The sequence below is a fragment of the Takifugu flavidus genome, chromosome 15 (genome assembly GCF_003711565.1).
Source record: "Takifugu flavidus isolate HTHZ2018 chromosome 15, ASM371156v2, whole genome shotgun sequence".
Taxonomy (NCBI): Eukaryota; Metazoa; Chordata; class Actinopteri; order Tetraodontiformes; family Tetraodontidae; genus Takifugu; species Takifugu flavidus.
Window position 1 is genome coordinate 11,895,958 of NC_079534.1, and position 25,836 is coordinate 11,921,793.

Genomic DNA, 25,836 nt, shown 5'->3' on the forward strand with positions numbered 1-25,836 from the left:
TTAGTCTTAGATCTGTATGGAAAGTCGAGCTTGTTCTCCAGGTTTGTTTAAATTGTTTTATTGCCTCAGTTGTGAGTGAACTGGCAGAACGTCTTGGGTAAATTCCTTCAAGTTGCTCAGTGGCCACGATGCCCCATATGAACAGGAAGTTAACACATCAGTCATAAGACATTCACTTCTGATTGCCACCGCAACGTTAAATGCAGCATTTATATACAACTGTTGCTGTTGGAGGCCACTGCACATCAAATCAGCTGTTGCTTTGACAGCATTTACTACATTTGGACAGACCAGTTTAAAAAAAAAGCTTGACAGTCAGCCAGATCTCCTATCTCTTTTAAACAAAAGATAAGAGATGAATACAAAACATAGTTGTGAGTAATGATATGCACCCCTCCTCTTCCCCCCAACACACACACACACACACACTGGGCTGGAACCCACATGGCTGAGCAAGTGTGTGGTGAAAGTGGCTGGAAAACCAATTGACTACACATCAAGCAGAAATCCAGACTCTGGGCTGTTTAGAATTTGGTTTGTATCGTGCAACGGTTGTTACACGGCTGTGTGTAGGACACACCATAGTGTCTCATTCACAATGTGGATTAGCACGTAACGAACTTGGACTGTGCGTCTCACACTTTCAAATACAAGTATTGTGTGTGTGTTGACCGGAGACCGCATACCACTTTGACTTCTTGTTGAAGCATTTTTACACTTTGAGTCACGTCCCAGAGAAACCTCTTCAAAACCATAAACACTCGTATGTGTGCGGAGCGTACTATATGTGTGTGCGTGGGGGGCACAATGACATCATCGTTTCCAACTTTTCCTTGATTAATAGTGGATTTTGCAACATAACTGTTTCCTTATTTTGGTGTATCCACATAAACATTTTGTGTGTGATGTCCTATTGTCTGCCCTGCCATTGTCCTTCTCCCTATGGATGGAGGAGAGTCAATCGAATGCTAATATAACAATGTGATTTATACATTGTATTGACCACACCCTCATATAATGACAATAGGAGTTACGGGTGTTTTTCAGTGGCACTAAACTACAACACTGTGATATTAAGACACACACATGTCCACTGCCTACCAGGCACGTGACCTGATGGCTAGAGAATTTATAGTTAAAAGGAGCGTTTAAGCATTTAACGTTAGCGTTTAACATTAGCGTTTCAAAGCTTGCAGTAGCTGCGAGCACCCGACGGGTTCTTTTCTCTAAATTTGCAGGTGGAACATGCTTCAAAAGCAGCTTACAGTACAAAGAGCACGTGGGGATGCTGAGTTTAAACTTCTGAACTCACATTGCCCCAGAGTTGTGTTTGTAGCGTTGTCTTTCTAAAAAAGAAACATGTTCGTTTAAAGACTCTAAAGTCTTCAGATCAAAAGCTGTGTTTAATACACACACAGTCATTTTCAAGGAATTTCTGTTTTTATAGCTGCACTGGGCTGTGTAAGGAGGAGACTTAATATAGAATAATTATACAATGTCTCGGTGCGCTTTGGCAGTAAATGCATCAGTTGTAATCATACGCTCTCATCTAGGAAAACTTGTGCTGGAAAATTGTAGACCAACAAATGAGAATCTATAAGAAGCCACTGAATGCCTGTCTGGAATTACTTGTCAGATTTCAAGGACTCATTTCAAGGGATGTTTCAGTTTTACTGATTTCTTTACTGCCAACATACGAGGCTGAGACTCAGATCAAACTTAAGATTTTGGACGAAGGTCCTGGCAGGAAACACACAACCCTGACATTTTCAGCTGACAGCAAAATAACAAAAAAGGACTGGCACAAGTCAAATAGATTGGAGCCGTTCAAAAACTAGTGGCAATTTTCAGCAAATACCTTAAATTCTTTGAATTTTGCTAATAGTATTCTATGGAGTGCAGCACAGACAATTTAATAATAACAATTATTAAATCAGTGGGCTCGCGTTGCCTTGATTATGGTTTAAAAGCATTAAAAAAAACCTATAATTATCTATATTATGATCGGTAACCTGCCTTTCAGGGCCACATCTGGCCACTATCATCACTGATCATCCAGTGTGGTTTGATTTTTTTAGTGTATTTTGTAATTTTCTAAGATAAATTTGTAGTTGACATAAGGAATTAGTGAAGGTCAAAGGTCACTGTGATGGTGAATTGACTTTGAAGAGACTTAGGTGAATATAAAACTTATCGATACAGCTTTAGGAAAAAAGATGCTCTGGATTTCATCCTTCAGCACTTGGTATCTATTTTTCAACATAACTTCACCTGTATGGTCTCATAATTACTTTTCACATTACCTTGTTTTAATAACACATGGCTGAAAAACACAAAAATCATCAAATCTGACTGAAACAAACACAATACTTGTTATGGTAAAAAGCAAAAATATGCTAGCCTAACTGTTTTTAGGATTTATAAAGGATATATAGAAATATTTCATATCAGCTATGGGCAATTTTTGCTATGTTGAAAGCTGAAGCTACAGCAGTGCTTTAGATTCCCCGACTCAGAGGTTAACTCCTCTACAAACTGTTTACCATTTGGCACAATTTTTTTCTCTTTCTTTATGTTACATCTTTGTGTGGTTTAGAGGTTGGCATGTGTTACCAGGGCAACAGGCATGTGGTCAGCTCTCATCTTAGTGAGGCAGGCACACCTCTGCTGTCTACCATACACAGCTGGGATGCCAGGTCAGTCCTTGTGGGACATTGGCTTTACCTGATTAGAGGCGCTGATGTCCCAGGGCAGCATGTTGATGTTTGTGGTGGCCATCAGCAGGAGGGTCCCCCGAGCTGAATAAGTCTGGTCCTGCTCAAGGTTTCTTCCTGTTAAAGGCAAGTTTTTCCTTGCCACTGTTGCTTGTTGAGGGTCAGGCCCGGAGATTCTGTAATTCTGTACCAAGACTCAACTTTCATTGTAACAGATGCTGAAAAATAAAGACAAATTATGGGGTTTAGGTCAGGCCAGTTTGCTGGCCAATGAAGCCCCTCTCAAACCACTTGCTTAGACTTATAACGATTTGTCTTGAGTTTGTGTGATTCTTTTTTTTCTTGCTTCTCCTGCACTTATCTGTTTGTGTTAAAGACTTTTGCCTGGATTATATGTCTGCCTTTAGAGACCAGAGAGATTCACTCTGGAGGCACCTTGAATGCTTTTATCATGCCACAACTCCTTTAGTGTCGACAGGAATGTTGGGGGAAACAGGAAATATAGTTGATCAATATTTGCTTGTATTTTATTCAATCCTTGAGTTATTTCAGAACACCATAACAGCTTGTGTGTGTGGAACAATCAGAGGGAAATACGGTGTCCTGTGAGGGACTTAATACGAGCTCTGTTGTTGCAATAGCAACACCCAGTGTCACATTAAGGCTACTGCCCTGCCCTTATTTCTCCATTTAGACTCAATTTAAATACATTTTATGTATGAAGTATGTTGTTAATATAGTTGTTCAAGTAAAGGTGTCTAAGGATTTTTTGTTTTGATTAAATCAATAAATAAAATAGTAAAGAAACTATTGCAATGATGAACATTAACATAATTGTTCTTTTAGACATACTGAGGCCCAGATGTTGGCATCAAGCAGAGAAAGATTTGATCTGGGGTTGTTCAGCTGCTCCAGATCAGGAAGTACATGATAACAGATGACAAGGTGAATGTGAATTGGTCTTTTGCTTCTTCAAAGGTACCGTATGGATTAAAGATGAGCTATCATCTATTAATCTAGGTTACCAGTTTACCCCAGTTGGACGAAAAGTATTTGTCTCAAAAGGAAAAACAAAACCTCAAGACTAATGACTCTTCCACTAGAGGAAAAAAATGTTTCCGAATGGTCGGTTATTGGCCTGAATAAGGAGAGAGAGGCTGAAGAATGAAAAAAAGAATGCAGAAGAATGAGGTAGCTGGAATGACTGAAACTGGGTTAAGGACAAAAAAAAGTATGGTCTTTGAAAAAAATAATGTAAGATCAATTGATTGTTAGCTAGCAAGTTAGCTAGCTGTCAGTAGAACTCGTGTTTGTGGTGAAAATAGGAGTGGTCCCTCATGTATCATGAAACAAATTTAGTGGAGTGGGTTTAAAGAGATGTACTGTTGCTTTAGACCTACAATAAACAGGCTCACCAGGAACAAAAATTCAATTGGACGGGACCGGAGAACAAGAAGAAGCCACGAGGATTCCTCTCTTTTCCAAAAATGACACAGCTATAAAATGCAACACTTTCAGGATTCCTGAAGGGGTGAAAAATCGATTCTGCTATTTTGACATTACATTTTCGCAGGCTCATCTTTGTCCAGACCTGAGACCAGACCCCATGTCCCCTTTTTCGGAAACACTTAAGCAGGTTCGTTAGACTTGACGCAACCATCCAAAATCTTGTATCGCCGATCCAACATCGTTAGGCTTCATTCAGCTCTTCCTGCCTAATGTTTGCTCATTATGTGTGTTATTACTGCCTGTAAATAAATCTGCTCAGGGTTACGGGCAGGTGATGAGATGAAAACCATGCAAGTGTTTAGCACAGGACTTCAAGGTACTTATGTAAGAAGTTAAATAATTGGCTTAATTTGAAATTTTATTTAGTTTTTCTCAAGTTTCAATGCGCCACTATATATATTCACTATTTATATTCATCATAGCTAAAGCATCCATGGTATGGTTCCCTTTCTTTATTAAGGGATTGATTAAGGCTGTTGTTGAATATATAAACAGGTCATTTGTGGTTATGGTCCTAATTTGTGCTTTATTATTTCCTGTAATAGAACCTGACAAAAGCAGATTTAGTTTGTAAGAGACTGACCGTGATCACAGAGTTGAACTCGTCTCTCACTGACAAGGAAAACAGAGTCGAGACAAGCTCTATAGTTACCACCTGTGCTTCCTCTCTTTGTTCCACTCTTGTTCATCCATTAATTATTTTCCGGCCACTGGAACCAAAATGTCCAAAAATAACTTCTGAAGGGAACTCTCTGGAAGTATTTTAGTTTGACCACTGAGGCTTGCATTCGCTGCCTTTGGTAGCCCAAATTTCTCTCAGGAAACGACTTAAATAACAACTTGAGTTGCTTAATTTACATCTGAGTTGCAGTAAAAAGGAAAAAAGAAAACGTCACTTCGTCACTTATCTTTTTAAAGAAGGGGGAGTTATAACTTTCATAGAAATAGTTTAAAAGTGTATATTTCTAATCCAGATGAGTGTGCATATCCAGTGCAGGAAACCTGTAATTAAGCTGCACACTTCTGATGCTGGAGTTGATGGAGCTCCCAGTTCCCTGGCAGGGGCGGGACTGGAGTCAACATTCCCGGCTGGTGATTTGATGAAAGCGCTTTTTTCCAGTGTCACTAACTGAGACAGGGATAAGGTTCTGTGTCGGGGCGTTTGTCCAGCCCTCTGACGGTGCGCAGCTCACAGGGAATCGAGTGGAATTGCGCGTCTTTCCACGAGAGCCCGTTACCATCAGTGTGAGTGAGAGCTGGGCTTAAGGTGGAGCGGATCAGAAGGGCCCAGTGCGGATGAGCGACGCATCTGTACACTTTCACACATGGCGCTGTAGTGCACGCACATTTTCTTTGGGGACTGTGTGGAAAGGATCGTATTAGATTAAAAAAAAATAAAAATAAAAAGTCGCCCGTTTTTGTTCAGCTGCGGGCGCTCACCATGGAGATGCAAAGATGGACCACCAGGTGGAAGACGAAAGGATGGCTGTGGGATTCAAAACTTATTGCTGCGGTCACCGTCGTTTTAATTCTTCAAACTGTCATCGTCCGAGCAGGTAAGAAGTAGACCTCAGAGTGACCACCTGTGTCCTCCAGGCTGGCGGTCGGTCCGTCTGCGACAGTACACCAGAGATTAACTTTAATGACTGTCACCAGAACTCATTTTGCCACACGAATTAAATGCTTATTATAGACTTTATCAACCAGAGCAGCTGCTGTTTGTATATTAAAGGACACCCCTGTCACCAAACACAGTGTAAATCCTATAACTGTAAAAGCGTGATCATATATAACACATTTATAACAGCGCAGATGAGTGTGTTAGATTTAAACTTAAGAAGAATTCGAAGATGTGTGACCCGTTCGTTCTTTTGAGAACTAAAGTAGATACAGGATTATCCAGGTGTGGTCACAGCAGGCAGACGCACACAGACCGCATCAAATATGTGCGTAAAATCCAAACGGGTTGACGCGCAATTTACGCACGCCCCAGTCGGAAAGGAATTGTTGATCTATCCAATGGATATGTAAATAATATGCTAATCTAGTAAACAAATCAAATATAACTAAAATTTTGGAACTAAAATGGTCATCACAGTTGTCTTTGTTTAAATTATTATGCACTGAGCAAAAAACAAGTGTGATCAATTACAGTTTATATAATATGCTGGGCACAAGTCTGTGGAATTCTTGGAATGAAATTCATATTCTGGCGAGAAGGATCACCTTCTTTCCACATTATCTGGGCTCCCACTGAGTCCAAAAAGGGGCGTTGACGGAAAAAAAAAAAGGCTGGATATTTTCTTTACTAAAAAAAAAAAAAATGTAGGTCACATTTATATTTTCTTTGTCTGTGAAGCCATACAGACATATTTTCCCATAAATACAGTATTTGTTTCCTAGTATTATAAAATTAGGACATAAAATTTTAGATTTTGGATGTATTGCACTGGGGCCATTATGCTGACAGATGTTCTTTGAAACGGTTCAATTAAACATTAATGACGCAGTAGTTGCTTATTTTCCTGTCTAGACATTTCCTGACTCAATGTTAAGCCATCACCATTATTTCTACCATAAAAGACTACTGATTTGTAAAGAAGCCCTTCAGAAGGGCAAATTGCAGAGCTGCTTCCCAAAAAATGAAACAATCATGAACGCAGATACCGCAGCGGCATGTCGTACCCACTGCCTATCCTCCTTTGCTCTGCTTGATATTTAAACTAACCATAATTGCATGATGTGCTAGCAAACATGTGCGGCCTTTCCATGGCGCTTTAATTGCTGCCCATGCTGCCAAATCTCAGAAGAGGCCGCCGATTTCAATAAGCGAGAAGTCACAATGGCACAAACTTGATGAGCGTGAATGTCAGCTATGTGACTATAACGAGAAAAATGAGACAAGGGTTTTATTTATTGATCGATTTTACGAGGAAAATAGCATGCTAATGCGTGCTGCACTGTTGCTGAAGTTAATGATTGAAGCAGGTTTCGCACGTCACTGCAGGCTTTTCTCCCTGGGGAAGGGAATCACCCTCCTTTGCCATGTTAGGACCTAGTTAACATGACAGACTGTATATCACAGGCCCCCCCTGACAGCAGCCAAGGCGATATGTCATTAAAAGTTGGAGAGACTGGCAAATTACACCTCAGATATGAGCCTTTCTGCTATCCTCAGATCTGTCTCTTCTCTCTTGTGGTTTTCATCCGTATTATTAGAAGATGGTTTATTTCTGTCTGAAGGATTTTTTTTTTTTGGTGGATGTTCAAGGAAGCTGGCACCTACAAAGCTGAAATGCTTTCAAGAATCCCTAGTCATTTAGGGGACTTTACTGGTTTGGAGATATTAGGGATGGGATGAGGACTCGAGGGTGTGGATGGGTGCGTGTGCGCGAGTTCATCGCCAATTCAGCACATCTGGAATATATGAGCCTTAGAGGTATGCAGCAATGCTGAAAGGCATTCTTAAACTCACAAAGAGACCTTTAGTTCGAGCCCTCTCTCTTTTGTTATAAACCAGTAGCCCTATATATAGAAAAAAAACCCTTTGGTGTAAAAGTTTACGAGGGTACACACTCAACATTGAGCTTGAATTTGTATTAACCTCTGTCAGAATTGAGTCTGTCTGACTGTCCGTCTGTCTGTCTTTAAATCCCATTTGTGAGGACTTGGACGATTTGTGCCCCCTTCCCCAGATCAGGCAGGTCTGATTCAAGACTCAGGTTGAGTGATATTTGCAGGGTCACAGAGCTCCTGGAGATCTCAGTTTGGATGGTTTACTTGGTGGTGGTGGTGGTGGGTGGGTGGGAAGGGCGGGGGGGTTCAGGGAACAGTGCCAGTGCATAATGGTTTCAGCATGTGGACTCCAGGCTCCACCCATCAGACCCCTTTTCTGGTCAGTAAAAGTGAACAGGAAATGTGTAATCAGCACTTCCTGCCTTCACGTGCCACACGACTTAGAGAAGCCTAAACAAACATATATTCATATAAAAGGATCCTTAATCTTTCGTTCTAGATTTAAGGTAGTATGCTACTGCACAAAGATAAAGAAAAAGATAAATACTACAAGCTTTATTACATTTATTAACACTTAATATCTAAGATCCTTGTGATGAGGCCAGTTTTGAGAAACTCAGGCTGATCCTGTTTAATCATCCTCCCAAATTGTCTTCAAACCAATATCAAACAGATGGATCTAAATTTGCCTTCGTTGTTTTTTCCAGGAAGAAAGATTTCTTCTTAGGCCTCTTATCTTTTACTCTTTCGTGGCTTTATCATCAGACAGGTTTATCATTTCTGAGCCTTTGAACGGGACGCGTCCTGCTTTGCTTTACTGAGACCATTCATGAGAAATGAGACATCGGCACGTGCTGCTTAGTTTTGATATTTATTTGGTTTCATTGGGTTTGGGAGGGAAGGGTCATATTTTTCTTTCCACTTCCAGTATCATATTCCTTCGTAGCTTTGTAGCTTAGCTTAGTATCAGTTGTGATGAATCTCATCAAACTATAGGGCAGAATCCACAAATCTGTTATTTTAATATAGAGAAAAAATAAATATTGTTATGATCAATTACAGTCCAGATTGATTAGCCGTTCTTAAAGAAATGCTCTTTTTACTTTATAATTTATTCTAGCTCAAATTGAATCCTAATTAACACTCCTATATTGCCTTTGTAAATAAATAAAACAACTAAAATTTTCACTAATTATCTACTCACAGTTGCGTTGATTAAGTTCCAAAGATTAATACAAAACTAGTACAAGTAGAAAAATACTTATTTTTGGTAGAATGATGCCTTAAAATGTTGGACTAATGTTGGACTGATGATTCAGTCATTAGGTTTTACAGTATAAACCCATGATATATAAACCCAGCTTGCTGGTCAAAATGCTGAAAGTTAGAACATTGTAAAATCCTACCCCATCATACAATATTCACCTGGGAGATGATGATAATTGAAGACACGAACGGACAGAAGACTAGAGTATTCAAGACGTTTTTGCAACAACAGGATGGCAGTACTGCACTGCAGGTTTACCTTTAAACTTCTGGTCTATTGATTAGGCTGGCCATGTTAAGGAACTTGTAAAGTTCCCCCTCCTGTGTTCTGCTTATTCATTAACACCAAAGATGTTAATGTGCCATAGATGCTGCATCTTTTACCAGGAAGAGTAGAGGAGGAGGAGGAGGGCTATGTCAGTCACATGATTCACTCATGCTATAACTGCCTCACTGCTGAGGTGGACCATTAAATAACAAATGTCTCACTTGAGAACTTTGGCCAAGAGAGTCTGTGCTAAATAAGACTCAGGATGTTTTCCTATCATCAAAATGGCACGATGAGATCTGCACTTTCTTCCTGTTAAAAGAGAGATTTTCCTTGCCACTGTTGCTTGTTGGGAGTCAGGCCCTGGGTTTCTGTAAAGCACCCAGAGACAACTTTCATTGTTAATACAGCAGATGCTGTTTAAATAAACGTAACCTATATGTGATGTTGTCATACAGCTGTAAGCCTTAACCCTTTGACTTACACATAGTGTTGGTTTCTTTTTGTAACAGCAAACATCTACACACACTTGAACTCATGACTGTTCATTTTGCTGTTAATGTTTGTGACTTTTGTTGCCAATATTTACTAATTCTAATGAACATTTGTCTTTACAGCCAATCCAGTAGATGTACTGAAGGTTCTAGACTTCAAGAGCACACCTGAAGGAGTACGTAAAGCACCGGGCTTCTGCACATTACGGAGAGGAGCCAAACCTGACATAGCCTACCGAGTATCAAAAGCTGCTCAGATCAGCGCACCGACCAAACAGCTCTTCCCAGGTAATGGCGGCAATTCTCAGTGGCCGTTTAAGCTAATGCTAGTGTTGTCATCTGAACACTTCTTTTCATAGACAATTAGCACTTAATGTCCGATGCCACGGACGACGATGACTGGATTTTTCCTCACCTATACTGTCTATTCAAATTTTTATTCTAAATATACAAATAAATGTATGCCAAGTAGATACAGTGGAGAAAACGGACATGGAAATTTGCCTTAATCAAGTGGATGTGGTGTAAATGGTACCAAATTCAACCCTTTGCATGTATCACATGTAGGCCGATTTTCTTGCAGGTGATGGAATTTCAGAACACTACATATCGTACCTCTGCCACACTGTTGTGTATTAATATGATATAATCACAGTGTATATACTGACCAAAGTACCAAACAACAGGACAAACAAAATTGGTAGAAAGAAGAGGATCAACACCCTAATCACTGAGATTTAGGCGATTTTGGGACAACAAATAGACTGATTAGAAGAAATTTGGACTATTCTATTCAGGGGCCACAGGGGCAGATTGACAAGCAGTTTTTGTACAAAGGCTTAGTGATTAAAAGCCATTTCATTAAAATCTTAACTAATCAACAGCTGGAAAGGAAGCCAAACTTTGGATATAAAGATGTGGGTAGTGTGTTGTTGTAAAAAGTCTAGCAGTGGTGCTTTGGGGCATTTTGAGACAGTTGAGGTAAGACAGGCTAACACCAAATAAAGTGAATTACACTTATCCACTCTTGGGCGAATAAAAGCAGAGTAAATTAAATCACAGATTTAAACTTGGCTTTAATGCACAGACAGGCTGTGACTTTAAGAACATAAAATGACACCTCTGTAATAGGAGGACGAGTTTCATGGCTGCTTGTAATGCCCCTAGTTTAATGAAAGGTTTGTGTTTTGGCGTCTGCTGTAAGCTGAATGAAACATCTCACATGTCATTTCAAATAATACCCCTTTTAAATGTATTTTTCTGTTTTCTAAAATGCAATTCAGATGTGGTTTCAAGAAAACTTCCATTATGCCTTTGGAAACAAATGTCTCCTACCACGTGGTGTAAGACGTTTTAAGCTAAGACTCAAATCCTGCACCTGGTTTTTATTTGATTTGGAGGGAATTAAATCCTGCGCGGTAATTACTGCAGCCTAACAATTAAGTTTCGTCTTCTGATCTTGTCAGCAAAGCATCTTTCCACAAGCAGATTTGAGCGTGACGTATTTGACCGATCTGTTAATCTGTAACAGGTGGTGCAAGGACTTTCTGACAGATGAAACCATGTTGTGATGCACACGAGTCTCTGATCAGACTGGTCTTTTGAGATCTATTGTAATGTCTATCAATAAAATTGACATTCATTGGAGCCCTGTTAACTCTTTATTAGTTAGGTTGGGAGTAGAAAGGGCCCCCAGTTGCTCACTTGCACAAAACCAACTTGGCAATGAATTTAATAGGAACTAGGGGTTGTTAAATAAATTTCCCCGGCCTGTGTTGTTTCTTTTCCAATTGGACTTGGTGTCACATCATTTAAAAATGCTCAAAATAGTGTGAGGTATTAGAGCCACATTCCTGTGATCTTTGGCTTCAGCTGCCAGTACACCTTACACACCCAGTAATGGAAATTTGAGGGATATAATGAAGCTTGAGCGGCGGCACATTGGAGGCGCCACAGAAGCAAAATGTGAAATGAAAGTGTGAAATAATTGCTCTTTCATTTGGTCGGGTTTCATTGTGTGACTGTATCCAGCCCTCAAGGTTTTAAAAATACATTTGGGTGAGTATTAACAGTCCTTGGTTAGAGAAAGGGGCTGAAGCACCAGTGCTGAGCCAGGTTCTTTAAGCTTTCACGTCTCAGGGGCCGCTTGTCTAGACAATGGAGTTTACTGTGAGGAAAGAAAGTTAAACAGCTTGTAAAATTGCCATTACTCTATTTACTCGTTACAACACAATTGGCCAGCGGGAGAACAGGGACACTTGTTTCAATGCTGGGGAAGACCAAACAATCCTCTATTTGTCCAGCAATGGGGACATTTTGATCCCGATGAAGCAAATTATCTGATACACCGATGTTTGACTTTCAGAGGGAGTTTTTCCAGAAGACTTCTCCATCATGTTTACCATCAAGCCCAAAGCTGGCCTCCAGTCCTTCCTGTTGTCCGTGTACAACAACCAGGGCATCCAGCAGCTGGGAGTAGAGGTGGGCCGCGGCCCCGTCTTCCTGTACGAAGACCAGCACGGTAAACCATCGGCAGACGAGTATCCCCTGTTCCACTCCGTCAACCTGGCTGATGGCAAGTAAGTGACCGGCTGCATCTGAAGAGCTTCGGACATCTGTGAGGCCAGATGTGGCTGTTAATCTCTGCTTTCTTTTTTGGTAGGGAGGATTTCAGTTGTTCAATATCATGTTTGCTGTTTTAGACCATTCACTCTTAAACAAAGCGTGCTTCGCAGATTTATCGACCACGTTTTACGCCAGAGTTAAACAATCCCCTAAATGTATTTCTGAAGTGTCAACAAGAAGCTCAGTCTGGAGAATTTATGAGCATCTCCTGTTTGTTCAGTCATTTGTTGAGCGCCGCCTGATGTGAATCCGACAGTAATGGCCAAGAAATCGCTGGCCAACTGTTTGAATATTTACAGTATTTAGACAGAATCTTTGGAAATCATGTTGCTGAGCAAAAACGGTGCAATGAATTACACCAAAACCAAAAAGGTTTCAACCAAAAATAAACAATTCAATACATTTATTTTTCTATTTATAACAATATAGTCCATGTCGGCGTCTTTCATTCAGTTTCCTCAGGCTTGTTCTGATCAGGCTCTATTTTTTAATCAACACATCTACATTCTTTTTCTTTTATGGTCACAAATTAGCTGAAAATATAAAACTCACTATAATAGGTTACATTAGATCCCAGAAAGTGATCATTAGTCCAGGCTGGATATTGTTAAAAAATACTTTTGAACCAAATGCTTAGAAAAGATTAATGCTTACATTATGATACATATTAAAATATATAAGTGACCTTGTTCTTGATCTTGGCAGAAATATAATGTGGTAACAAAACAAGAATAAACCAACAAAACCAGTGATGCTCCCAGTAAAGGGAGGAAGATGAAGAATTACCCATGTTGCATTCAGTGCACTTGGTCCAAGGGACCAGATTTGTCCCTTATTTATCTTTTTGCTGTGATTAAATGGGTCTCATCGCCATTGCTTCACAGGTGGCATCGTGTTGCTCTCAGCGTGGATAAGAAGAGCGTTACCATCATCGTGGACTGTAAGAAGAAGGTGACCAGGCCGCTGCGGAGAAGCAGTCGGGCCGTCATCAACACTGAGGGCATCACTGTCTTTGGTACCAGAATCCTAGATGAGGAGGTCTTTGAGGTAAGATGGAGACGATCAAGAATCAAGATCAAGCTGGGTGTTGATAATGATGGTGTCATATTTGTAGCTACTGTGCTTTAAGCTGTTGTCACTGATTAAGCAGGTAGTTAAGAGAAGAACCATTTCAATTTGACTCTTGTTCGTAATTAAACTACAAACAAGAGTCAAATTGAAATGGTTCTTCTCTTGTGGGGTCACAGGGAGGAGCCCATTAGAGGTACATGGGGGTGAAGGCAGGGCACACCCCTGGATGAGTTGCCAGCTTATTGAACAGCCATCCGTCAGCCCTCGGGGGTTTGGTACCTTTTCTCAAGGGTACCTCAGCAGTGCTGTGAAAGTGTCCAGCTGATACCAGCACACCTTCCAAATTGTGTCTGTGACTTTGTCTAGAACCTGGAACCCTCTGCTTCTCGACCCCTACACACTGAGTGAGCTACCACTGCAACTGAGATGGATTTTAACTATGGTTAAACTGGCTTTTAGTTCAGTTTTTCATGACATTCTATATGCACATACCTGGATATTAGTCCTTGGGAAAGGGGTTTCTAGTTGATTAGGTCTGTTGTTGTGCAGGTGTCCATGCAATTGTCACATTTTATCTCCCTACTGCCTGTTGTTTAGTGGTGGTGTGTCTTTTATCCGTGTTAAAGCTGAGTTACAGCTGGAGAGTGATGTCAATGTCGCACTCATGCATCTTTACCACTGCGGAGGCCTGTGGACCATCATGTCTGGTCTGGTGGGGAACAGTTTCTGAACACAAATGACATTTCTTGGATAGAAAAATTGACCATATATATTTCCATCATGCTTTGTTGGACCACATGATCGAATATCAACATCAACATGGAAACAGTCAGTTCTTAATCACACCTAATCACAGACATGTGGTCGGCCTCCAGGAGCAGCAGTCTGCCAGCAGAACCCAGAGGAGTTCAGACTGCAATCACCAGGCTGACTGACAACAGACATGTTCCTAATCTAAACATCTTAAATCAGCTCCGTCACATGGAAGCAACCATTTTTATGCAGTGAAAGCCTTTTCTTCCCGCATTACCAACACCGATGTAATGAATCTGCCTCCCCCAAATATATCAGCTATATACAGTTTAAACAGAAGACAATAGCAGATAGTGATCATTTGTGTTGAATGCACACATCAACTATTCACAAGAAGTTGGAAATTATAAACAACCCAGCACGTCAGAGCATTTCCTCCAGCTGCACAGAAGTCTTGTAGACACATAATGCAGACATTCACTGGACTAAAGCAATTATGTTTTTGTGCGAGCAACATGCCATTTATTTCTCCATTCTGCTTGGGTTGTAATGGAAAGCACATTGTCAATCTTGAGCTCAAAGTCCCTCTTACTGTTATGAAAAGGGCTATTTTTTTCTCTCTAAGACTTTAAGTTTAAATGCTCAAGGCCACACAAAAATGGTATTTGTTTTTCATTAACTTGTACATACAGGACAAACTCAATTTTATTAGCCAAAACAACAACATTGGCTTTTTATTCCTTGCAAAAGACATGAGTAATCCCTCGCTCTTTCACATTTGTCTAGAGATTTCTCTTACTAAGTTCTCGAGTTTTGACTTCAGCTATTCATATTATCCTAAATGGATTTTGCAGGTATTAACGATCTGATTAATCACCACTCACAGATCTCTGTGCAGTTGCTGAAGTGACACAGATGATGCCCTTTATTTTGTGTCTGTGTGGAATTTTTTCACACCAGGGGATGCCTGCAGGTCAGAAATGAATTCCCATGGATAGAGGCCCCGCCCGTCTCAACTCATGTAGAGGCCTTTACTGGATATTAGGGTTAAAGCTATGCAGACTGAGGGTAAATCAACCTTTTAACACTATCGGAAGATCAGCTGTTGGACACAGCAATCGGTACTGGCGTTTGCAATTAAGATCATTAGTATTTTAATGCTCAGAATAAAAGCTGCCTTCACTTTCGCCAATTGTGTTGTATTTTTGAAGCTGCTTTATGAACAGCTATGTGACTCTTATCTTGTTGTTAGTATAAGTGTTATGAATACCAATAAAAGGGTAATTGGACGAGCAGAAACCTGTTGCTTTTGTTCCAAAGGATATGGGGCTCTTTGCCAGTAGCAGGAGGGTTTTAAACAGTGGGTCACACCGCGGCGCTGCCGGGTGGCCATATATTACTCTCTGATTCTTTCCACTTCCAATTTAACAACCCTTCATTTGTTGATTGCAAACTGGCTACTTAACAGCACACTGCTGTGCTGGCAAAAGTCTTAATACAGGAAATTTGTTTGGAGAGGTTCCCCTCTTGAAGGGAATAAAAAAAATTGAGGATGCTGGCTGCAACTATAGTGATGTCTTATGGTGGTTTTCAGTCTACAGCCAGTTGATTTAAACAATTATTTAATCACTGTCACATTTCAACTAAAAAAAAAAGAACCCACTACCGATAATCGCAATCTGTTACTGTTTATAGCTGAGATCTCATTTGCTTTATTATTAAGGGCAAAAAAAAAGCACAGATTCGTAAGACTTTGGCTGTTTTCATTGTAACAGAAACCAATTGGACTGTGCTTTGGAAAAAATAGACAAAAGGAAATCTTGAATAATTTAATCATTTGATCTATAGTGTCCAGCTAATCCTTTATTATGTTAAATATGAGTAACAATGTTGATGCATGTCTTCATGACAGCACTTAATTGTGGTGGTATTGTTGACCTATTGTTGTGCCACAGTTTGCCGTGGGATTGTCCTTCCCCTCTGAAACGCCTCGGATCTGTGAGCTTCTACCGTTGCAGCAGATCGCATGAGCAGGTGTCAAAGCTGGAAGAGCGGGGACAAGTGAAGACAAGGGGAAAATATGATCAGTGTGTGCTCGGTCTTAGCTCCAGGCAAACAGCTGTTTAAAAGATATGCTCCCTGACCGGGTCTGCACACGTCCAGGTTTAAATCTAAACCCAGCCAAAAGGCTAGGATGGAAATCTTTGGTCGTGCATTGCGTCGCTTTGTGTATGTCGACTGTGTGCGTTGATGCATGAAAAATGTCTGTTTTTGTGGAAGATAGTGGAGAGAGAGAGACGATGGTAATCTGCTTATGTGTCTGTCAGTACTGAGTAGTTAATTACTCTAAAGTACTTTCCCTTAAGCTGAAAGTCTTTGGTAGAGGAATCTAACCTTTCTAATGGACCCAGAGCCTTCAATTCAGCTTTTGCTTCTTGTTTGACTTGGCAGGAAGAGAAACGCTCTGACTGTTTTTTAGCTGCTTCACTACATCTTTATCCTCCGGAACGACATGAGGATAAATTATTGGCCTGCGTTACTGGATATGATCTTCAGCTTTTTCTTTTGATTATAGTCCTATAAAAGTTTAAATGTGCTTCTCTGATGCAGGTATGAGTAAGTCATCATTCCATCCATCCCATTGCGGTGTGACCCTGTGACTGGTAGCACCACAGTCAGGAAGAACAGGACCCAAGGTGCTTCTTAAAGTTTTTGCTCATGGAAAAAAAGAGACAAGGGAGACAGAAAGTGAAGCAGATGGTTCAGTTTTAAGAGCTACTGTCAGGAAAAATGTTTCGATAGTCAGCGTGTGTGAAGCAGTTGTGTGTCGCCACTGCTTGAAAAGAAACTTTATCCCTCTTTAGACCACAAACCCTGCAATTAATAACTTGCTTGGGGAAATCTGGACATTATGCATGTTCCCCCTGACGTTTAAACGGTCCAGCTGGAAAGGCAGCGAGTTTGTGTGCCAGTGAAATACTGCCAATTTAACAATATGCACGAGTAAGATTTGAACCACCATTGTTATCGGTTTTGTGATGGTTACGCCTGTCGGTATGCGATTGGAGTTTCTTAATCCTATGATCCAGATGAATGAATGTCCTGCAGCTGCTTTTGCAGGCCATTACCCGTTGCGCTGGGCAACAACTGTGATTGTGAACCTGCGTATCTTTTCAATAAGTGCGTCTTCATGTACGTGTGAAAAACAAAATCCTGCGTAAGTTCACTTGCATAATATGCATGTGGAGGCCTAAGTCACAGACGTCCGAATGTAGGAAGGCTAACTTCCCATATACAGTAGTTTGCTTGTGATTTGAGAGCATGCGGACGGCGAGCCGGCCTGCGTGATCTGTCATTGACTATAAGCGTAATGCAGTAGTCAGAAAGTCCATGTGTATGAATTATTACGCTAATCAAGTGAGAAGAGTAGTTTGATTTAAATGCACATGTAAATGCTTGATAAGTTGTCTTATATGGCAATATTAAAAGGGGTCTGTTTTGTCATGTTTTCGATAATTCCCTTTGTTTACCAGTACGGATGTGGGAATACAAAACCAAAATACTATTGTAGAAATAACCTTACATTTGTAACAAAGGCGAAAATCTAATCTTTTTTGTATTTCAATACTGCATGGCAGAAGGGACTGTTGTTCCACCAACACAGAGGTTTACCAGTCACATATTTGGAGCTGAGCATGTGTTAGATCTTCAGAAGGATGGCTCCATTTAGGTTTTTGCCAGCCCACGCGTACAATGTGAAGTTCTGGCATAGTTTAAGACGATTGCATGAAAGGATTAAATCTCTTTGAGATCACTACGGTCCCTATTTTGCTTGTGTTGACAATGTATCTAAATCAAATACACTGTAAAGTCTGTGAAGGCAAACATAAGTCAAAGTCTTGTTTATGCTTCTAAATACCATCCGACAAATGCAGAGCGGGCAAATATTGGTGTCTCTTGTCATCTCTGATGCAGGTCCAACTGGATCTGCTTCGAATTAAGGCTGCCACTTGATGTTGCTGGTGAATGAAGTAAAGTGTGCTCAGACATCAGTGTTCACACCAGTACAGTGTTCACCAGTATCCTTTTAGCAGGGTTGTCAGTTTAGATTTAATGATCTGCCAAAAGGGTGTAACACCGCCTACTGCCAGGTGATCGGCAGGCTGTCAGTGTGTGTGGGATCTACTAGGGAAATGCCACCAACCACAGAAGTTCAGTGTCACTGGTGTGAAGTGAGTGTTTTAAATGAAGAGTGAACAGTGCACATATTCCCAGCACTCATACACACACACTCTATCTCGCATTTCTATCTTTGCGTGACTTTCATAGATAATACATTACCTAACTCCTTACCTTCACCCATACCATCCAAGCTAACTCCATAACCCTAATCCTAACTTTAACCTCAACCCAAACCTATCCTCAACCTGAAAAAAATCAGATAGTCCTTTAAAGTTGTGGGGACCAGCTAAAATGTCCTCACTTTGCTAGTAGAATGTGTATTTTGGTACTCAATATATAGAAAATTCAATAAGCATAGTCGACATTAAAACACACTTCCTTTAGTCTGTAGTACTTGAGCTTTTCTTGCTCTGCTGCCTGAGCTGTAGATCAGTCTTGCCTCCATGAAGAGAACCTTAAACGTCTCCGCTCAAGAGGGCCCAGACTGTAAAATCTACAAACACAAATAGACGCAGATGAAGGAGACACAGACAGTTGAAAGAGAGATGGAAGAGAGAGAGAGAGAGAGAGATCTGAGAAAAGGATCATTCAGGAGTGAGTGAATCACTGCATTACTTGAAGACTCTCAGCTTGTAGCTACCGGTACATGTTGGATATTGTCATCATGAATTGTATTATTTTATTACTCTGACACACAATGTACTGAAATGCATCAACCAGTGTTGTGACTGAGGTTTCCTGCAGTATTTTTATCATTTACAAATATAAATAGTCCAGAAATTTTCTTTAGATTTAAAAACAAATCTGTATTTTTAAACATATATTCACTATTGATGATTTAATGGCCAGTGTTGATCGAATTAAATTAGGTTAGCAATTAAAAATATTTCCCTTAACTTTTGCATCTGACAGCTTCTACCTGCTCGACTGTGTTCAGTTACAGTACAGTTCAGTAGAAAAATTCTGTTTTTTTTAATGTGTCAGTGTCAGTCAGATGGGTTCAATAAAATGAAAACAAAAAAGGCACATTTGCTGTTCGTGCACATGCGGGGGAAGCAGATAGACCTCTTCCAACTGCCACATGTGTTTATCTTTCACTGGTCTTTTGGTTTCGGGCGTTGGAATTGCTCGTACAGAGACATATGCACGCCGTGTGCGTGGTGTCTGGACAAGTGTTATTAATTTGAGATGGTCTACTCTATTTGTCGTTGCAGCGTCCGCTGCTGTGGGAGGTGCAGAGTCAGAGCCGGTTCAATTTTCGTTTGCAGAAACGCCCTCCTCCACCCTCGGTTACGCTCATACATTCACACCTGGAAGCTTCCCAGTAAAACCACAGTTTGATCTGCTGGTCACAGCTGGCCGTTAAACGTCTAGCCCAAGAATTGTTCTCACTCTTCCCCGCCCTGATTTATTCTGAAGCCTTGGGATTAAACTGACACCCTCTTGGCTGCACATGTTTGCTTTTATGCCACTGCTATTTTAATGGACTATAGATTTTATGGAGAGGAAGAAAAATGGTGTAATTCAATGTTGTGCCTGGTGGATGGTAAAGAACTCCCTGTCATGTGTTTTTTATTGAAATCATGGCAAGCAGGCTGATTACTGCATGAACTACAGAAGGCAAATATAAGCATGTGTTTGATCTTTAACTTGTTTCATACTCTGTTGAGATTTGCTTTAAGAACACAGGACGAGCGATTTCTAATGTTTTCCAGAGCGACACACATGTACAGATGTTGCCTCCTGTAATGCAACCTGCATGTAAGGGCTTCCTGCCGTGAGGCCACCCACGGCATCCACAGATTCCTTCCCTTTATGCGGCACCAGTGCTGCTCGGGCAAGGTGGGTTCTGTTGCAGGTCAGCTGAGGTACCCTCAGACTGGATTGGTATGGAAAACATTCTCCACATCGGTGGCATTGGATTCCTGCTTGAGGAATTCTGCAGGCAGCTATGATGGAAAAAGAGCCTTTGGCTGGTGGAAAGAAGGGATCTAATTTCCTCTTCTGAAGGCTCATGAAAAACAGACGGCCTTAGATAAGTGTGCAGTGTGGTTATTTATCTGCTGGGTAGGGTTGCCTTCCCCGACGTCTGAGCAAATGGACTCTGGAAAAGGTATTACTTGAGAGACCCCCAAGAACTTTCACTTTTTTCAAGTTTTCCATTATATGTAGTTTGTTGTCGGGAGCTTTCTGTCTCTTGTTTTGTATAGTAGTGGGAAATCAGTTACAATCATGCAAGGCAAAATGTTTACATATTTTTATGGGGATATCTAGTTTCTGGTTTGATGTCAGCATTGGTAGCAAATATCAGGAAACCTTCTTTGTTACTACTAATTATATAAAATCAATGTCTGAGGGAAAGCGGCTAAAGCGCTATTTCATGCTGTACTGTTAATATGCCAACATTGATATGAAAGGTTTGATAGGATTTCAGGAGGATTTAAATGTGGGAAAACAGCTGCTCAGAATGTTACACAGCATGTCTCCACAAAAGAATTCCGCATTGCTCCATTTTGATTCCCTGGTTCCTATAAGGTGCAGGTCTTGGACGTAGTATGTCTGCTTGGCATCTGCTCAACATCAACAGGTTCCTCAGGACTGTAGCATTTGGAACCCTTTGTCAAGTCAAACTAGTTAGAAAAGGACAAAAAATAGCTCACCTATAGAATTATTCCTGTGGACTTTTTTCTGGTTACAGTCAGACTCAATAAAAACATTACAAGTAGAGAAAAATTCTTCCCGATTCAAAATCCAATCTCATGAAATATGCAGTGGATTCCATTGATGTGTCTTTTTATCCCCTTTCCTTCATTGTAGGGAGACATCCAACAGCTGCTGATAGTGGCAGACCCCAGGGCAGCCTATGACTACTGTGAACACTACAGCCCTGACTGTGAGACGCCCAACCACCATGACACCCCCCAGGCACAGGAACCGGAGGGCGAGGTCAGTATCTGGAGAAGTGTGTGCAAGGAGGGAAGAAGGATTTGGGAATTGGGGGGGCTTAAGGAGGGGAGGGATGTGGGAATTAAAAATAAATGATAGAGAGTGAAAACAAAGAGGGAACACGTGTCTGGGATGTGGATACTGGGATCATAAATTATGGGGGGGTGAATAAGAAGGATGCAGGACGGAGTCCTCTTTCAGGGTGTGGTAGTGACTTGAGAGTTTTGAGCCTTTTATAGCTAACAAACATTGTCTCATTCTTTTCCAGTTTCTCCATCTCGCACATAAATCGTTGGTTTCGTAGCAGTTTCAGCCATCTGTCTCTTTATAGATCAGAACGTGGAGACTCTGCGTGCTATCACGCGAGGATTTCATCAGAACTGTCTTGGCAGCTTGAGCGCTGGGCTGTCACTCCCTTTGGAACAATGGAGTTTGGCCAGGCTTGCAAACCTCTGCCACACCAAACTTTATGGGAATTTAACAAATGTTGAGTCATCGGTTGTTGTTGGACAGATACGACTGTGGACAGCATGTGTCCATTTATTTCATTCCGCTGCAAGAGACTGATGATGCAAATCCCGCCCTCTTGCATTGCCGGAGTAGTTCGGACATCCGCACGTTATTGCTTGTGAGCTTGTGAACATAATCACTCAACCTATACATACGGCTGTCAGTCATTATATTTCACCTATAGCCTGAGTCAGGCATCCGCAGAGAAGGCAAATATCTGCCAAGTCCAAGCAAAGTATTCTACAATATTGGGCTATCCTTTGGTTCATTCCATATTCTGATGAAGACTTCCATATTCTTCATCAGGTCTTGTTAAACAAAGGACTCATAAACATGCTAATAAATTAATAAAAAGAGTTGCCAAGATATTTTAGACATATAGATCAGCATGCAGCACTAATGGGCGCTGTGGGAATTGGCACAAATCTTGTCGTCTTTTCGATCCCTCAAAGGAGCAAGAGCTTATAAAACAGATTTGTTGGCAGATTGCGTTCCATGACCAATGAGATCTCAAACTTAACATTCTCAAAGATATATATTTTTCTATTTTAAAAAAATCACACTGGATTTTACGTCAATTACGCTGTTTTCCTTAGTTGACCTCCCTGAACTCTTTAGTAGAGTAAATACAGACGCCAAGGGAAAACGTGCAGACCCATAATATGGCTTATTTAGTTCTGAAGCAGGGATGTCTACATCTAGTCTTTGAGGGCTAAAGCTGCACCGGGTGCTCTGTCCTTCCAGGCAGAAACACTTCCTCTAAGGAAGGTGGGATCCCGGATGAAAGCGATGTCTACGTGGTAGTACAGAAAAGGAAGCATCAGCAGGACAGAAAATCCAGCCTGGATGTGGGCACCCCTGTGGAGAAAGAATAACACCTTCCGTTTTTGTTTTCATTTTTCTATTTTGCTCATTCAATGCGTCCTGTTGGCTCCATATTTCAGACAAAGAAAAAAAAAACTGATGAGCTCAGCCTGGAAACTTTTCCTTTCTTCCCTGCCACAAAGTCTGAGCCCACTTTGAGTGGTCCTGTGATTTATATCTCTAATGACTTCTGCAGACTCTGCCCAGACTCCCAGGGAAATTTAAGCTTTTCCTTCCCCAGTACCTGGAAAAGTGGACTTTGCGCACCTCTTTTCAAGAAAGAAGAGAAGAAGAAGTGAAAAGCCAGGTCTTTAGTTGAAAGTATTGGCTGTACAGTGGGTACCGTGTCTTGGAAAATCTTGCCTCTTCACCAATTTTGGATTTAGAACCAAGACTTGAAGACAACAAGGAGATTTTTTTGGATGCAAGAAGGTTTTAAATGCGGTTTATTAATTATTGCTAGATGTGCAGTTTTAATAGGAATGTCTTCCTACATTCCAGCGTAGTCTCTCACCCAGTAAAAATTCAGCAGGAACGTTAGTTCACAGGACGGATCACTGCTTAAGAATTTATATCTCCCTCCTCGCCCATCTTTGCAAGTGTAAAACCGTCTAAACTTCAGTGCTTCAAACAAACCTTTCTAATTTTACAGCAGTTTTCGACCTGGGATGATGCTCCTGCTGGCCTGATGTACTCAGCTCAGCTATATCTCCAGAGCAGCTACAGGAAGGGAAAAGAAAGTGATGCTGGGGTTATTTTCTCTTTTTTTCTCTGTTTTTATGAGCAGCCGTCTGTATTTATGCCTTTTATCCAAGCCTGCCTCGGAGACCTTCGGCTCAGCCAAGCACTTCAACACCGTAAATCATTCTGAATCTGTCCCTCGCTCTCTCTGTCTGACCCGTTGCTCCTTCTCTTTCAGGCAGTCTAGTTATTCTGGCCACAGCTTCACTCTTGTGTGACTTCTCTTTTTCTCTCCGGGCCACTGAAATAAAGCCAGGCCAACATTGCAGCAGCCGTGGAACTTTTTTTTTACGAGGTTAGCAGACATCCAGGGATTCGTAGAAATCCCTCAGCTGATGGAACAGGAGCTGGCCTTGTTATTTAATTTTACTCATCTTTCTTTCGACAACAATAGAACCAAAGTAGTGTGCAGAAACTTTGCGTCTCTTTTTTGCAATTCGTCCGTGCACAATGCAGAAAAGGAAGCCCTGACATTCCATTAGTGGGAGTCAGAGAATATACAGGAGTGATGCAACGGTGGGGCCACAGTGTCAAGTTCCACCCGCATGGTCGACTCAGACTAATAAGGACTGAATAGTCTGATAAGAGCATTTATGAGCGATTCATAGTACATTATGAGTCTGGACTGAAGGCAGACAACAGGGTTTGTGCAGCCTTGGAAGCACTTGGAGTGAAAGAGGGGGCCTCGCTTTTTCAAAGCCTGTTTCCCCTTTGTCACTGCATTTTGTTTACAATGTTGCCTCTCTGCTGGATGAAGCTGAATTAAATCTCAAAGGTAAACAGACTGCAATGTGATCTACAAATAAATGTGACGTTTTGGGGAAAAAATTAAAGGAAATATTTTGTTTGAACAGAAGAAAGCCTCCTCCGATGTCATCTGTCATCATGGTTTATTCCTTTTGTACTTTATTTTACATCACATTGTCATTTGTCAACATGAGTCAGGCCAATGTAACGTTTCTGCTTTAAAGGGCCGATTTGTGAAACCCCTGCGTACAATTAGCTTTTGGAGGCCGATACTTTGTTACCAGCATCATGTTAACCTTACGCCGCCCTGCTGAAAGCCTAAAAGAATCTTAAGAGCTGCCTGCTCGGTTGAGACCTTCAGCTGGACCACTCAGATTTGGCTAAAATGGAAATGGGGACTCATGCTGCCATCCATAAGTCTTTCAGTTTTGTGATATGGATGTGACATTTTAACAAATTTTACCATGTTATGTTGGAAATAACATGTCGAGAGCAAATATGGTGCCATGTAAATAAGGTGCCAGACATTCTGTTGCTTTATTTACATGATTTTAGTAATTAACCCCCCCCATCCCTTTTACATTCCAGGACACTAACTATGAGTATGGTGATTTCTATGACTACACTGAAGGAGAGCTAACCACAGATGCCCCCCCAACTGAACAAGTCAAGACTGAGGTAACCCCCGGCCCATCTCCACCCCTCACCCTTTCTGCTTAACCCGCATGCTGTTAGACAATTTCATTTAAAAAGACCTTTTTTCCACATGTCTTGTGATTTCCTTTCATTTGTTGTGGTATGCACAGACGATGAACAAGTGAGTTGTGTTAGAACGTCTCTGGCTCTTTGCTCGTTTCAGACCCAAGTGGGCGGAGACTATTACACAGGGGAGTACGACTACATCACCCTGGATGGAAGTCAACCAGAAACCGGCACCGAGACCACCGCACAAGGCCAGGTAAGGTTTCGAGTGCCGACATCTGTAAGACTGATGTAATGATGAACCGTCAACATGCAATTATATTGAGGGATGTAAAATGTGGATATCGGTTCAATCCCAAATTAATGTGCATTTGCTTCAAATGGTGGGAAAATGTGACCAAAAAAATCACACTAGCCGATAGAACGCATGAAAGCATCGTAAAGCTTTTAACTTGAGTAGATTGACACAACCTCCAAGTTTCTAGCATATCTTGAGTCTGTTACACTCCACTCAGCCTCCATTTCTGCCAAAGTCACAGAAAATGCACATAATAAGGAACATAAGTGGGATACTCAGTAGAGCTGTGTGCCGTGCATAGGCAATTGTCTGCAGATTGTATTAGGATGTACCTCTGAAGCCGATTAATGCAGCTTCGCTTTTACACATCGGATTTATTGAAACCGTCAGACTGGAGTGGTAACCAGGGAAACTAAGCACATGGTGTGCCACGCTGGAACATTTTCAGTAAGCCACACTGGATGGTGTTGCACATAAATCCAACATAAGTAATGATGGATGATTTCAATCAAAGTATACAACAATATTATATTACCCACATGGGGGAAAAAGGCATTTCTCCAATCTGGCATTAGTTAATTTTTGGAGAGTGGATTTCTCTACTGTACCTGTCTTTTTTTATTACAGCTC

General features: G+C 41.1%; 1 protein-coding gene across 1 annotated transcript in view; it reads left to right on the forward strand.

Moving 5' to 3' along the window:
* The first annotated feature begins 5,284 nt into the window (after positions 1-5,284).
* The window catches only part of LOC130538836 (collagen alpha-1(XI) chain-like), a 57,671-nt gene continuing 37,119 nt past the window's right edge, over positions 5,285-25,836 (forward strand). The window contains exons 1-7 of the mRNA XM_057056773.1: positions 5,285-5,779; positions 9,891-10,055; positions 12,133-12,346; positions 13,277-13,439; positions 21,216-21,344; positions 24,795-24,884; positions 25,066-25,164. Of these exons, the coding sequence (XP_056912753.1) occupies positions 5,665-5,779; positions 9,891-10,055; positions 12,133-12,346; positions 13,277-13,439; positions 21,216-21,344; positions 24,795-24,884; positions 25,066-25,164 (975 nt within the window). The 5' untranslated portion in view covers positions 5,285-5,664. The remainder of the gene's footprint in view (positions 5,780-9,890; positions 10,056-12,132; positions 12,347-13,276; positions 13,440-21,215; positions 21,345-24,794; positions 24,885-25,065; positions 25,165-25,836) is intronic.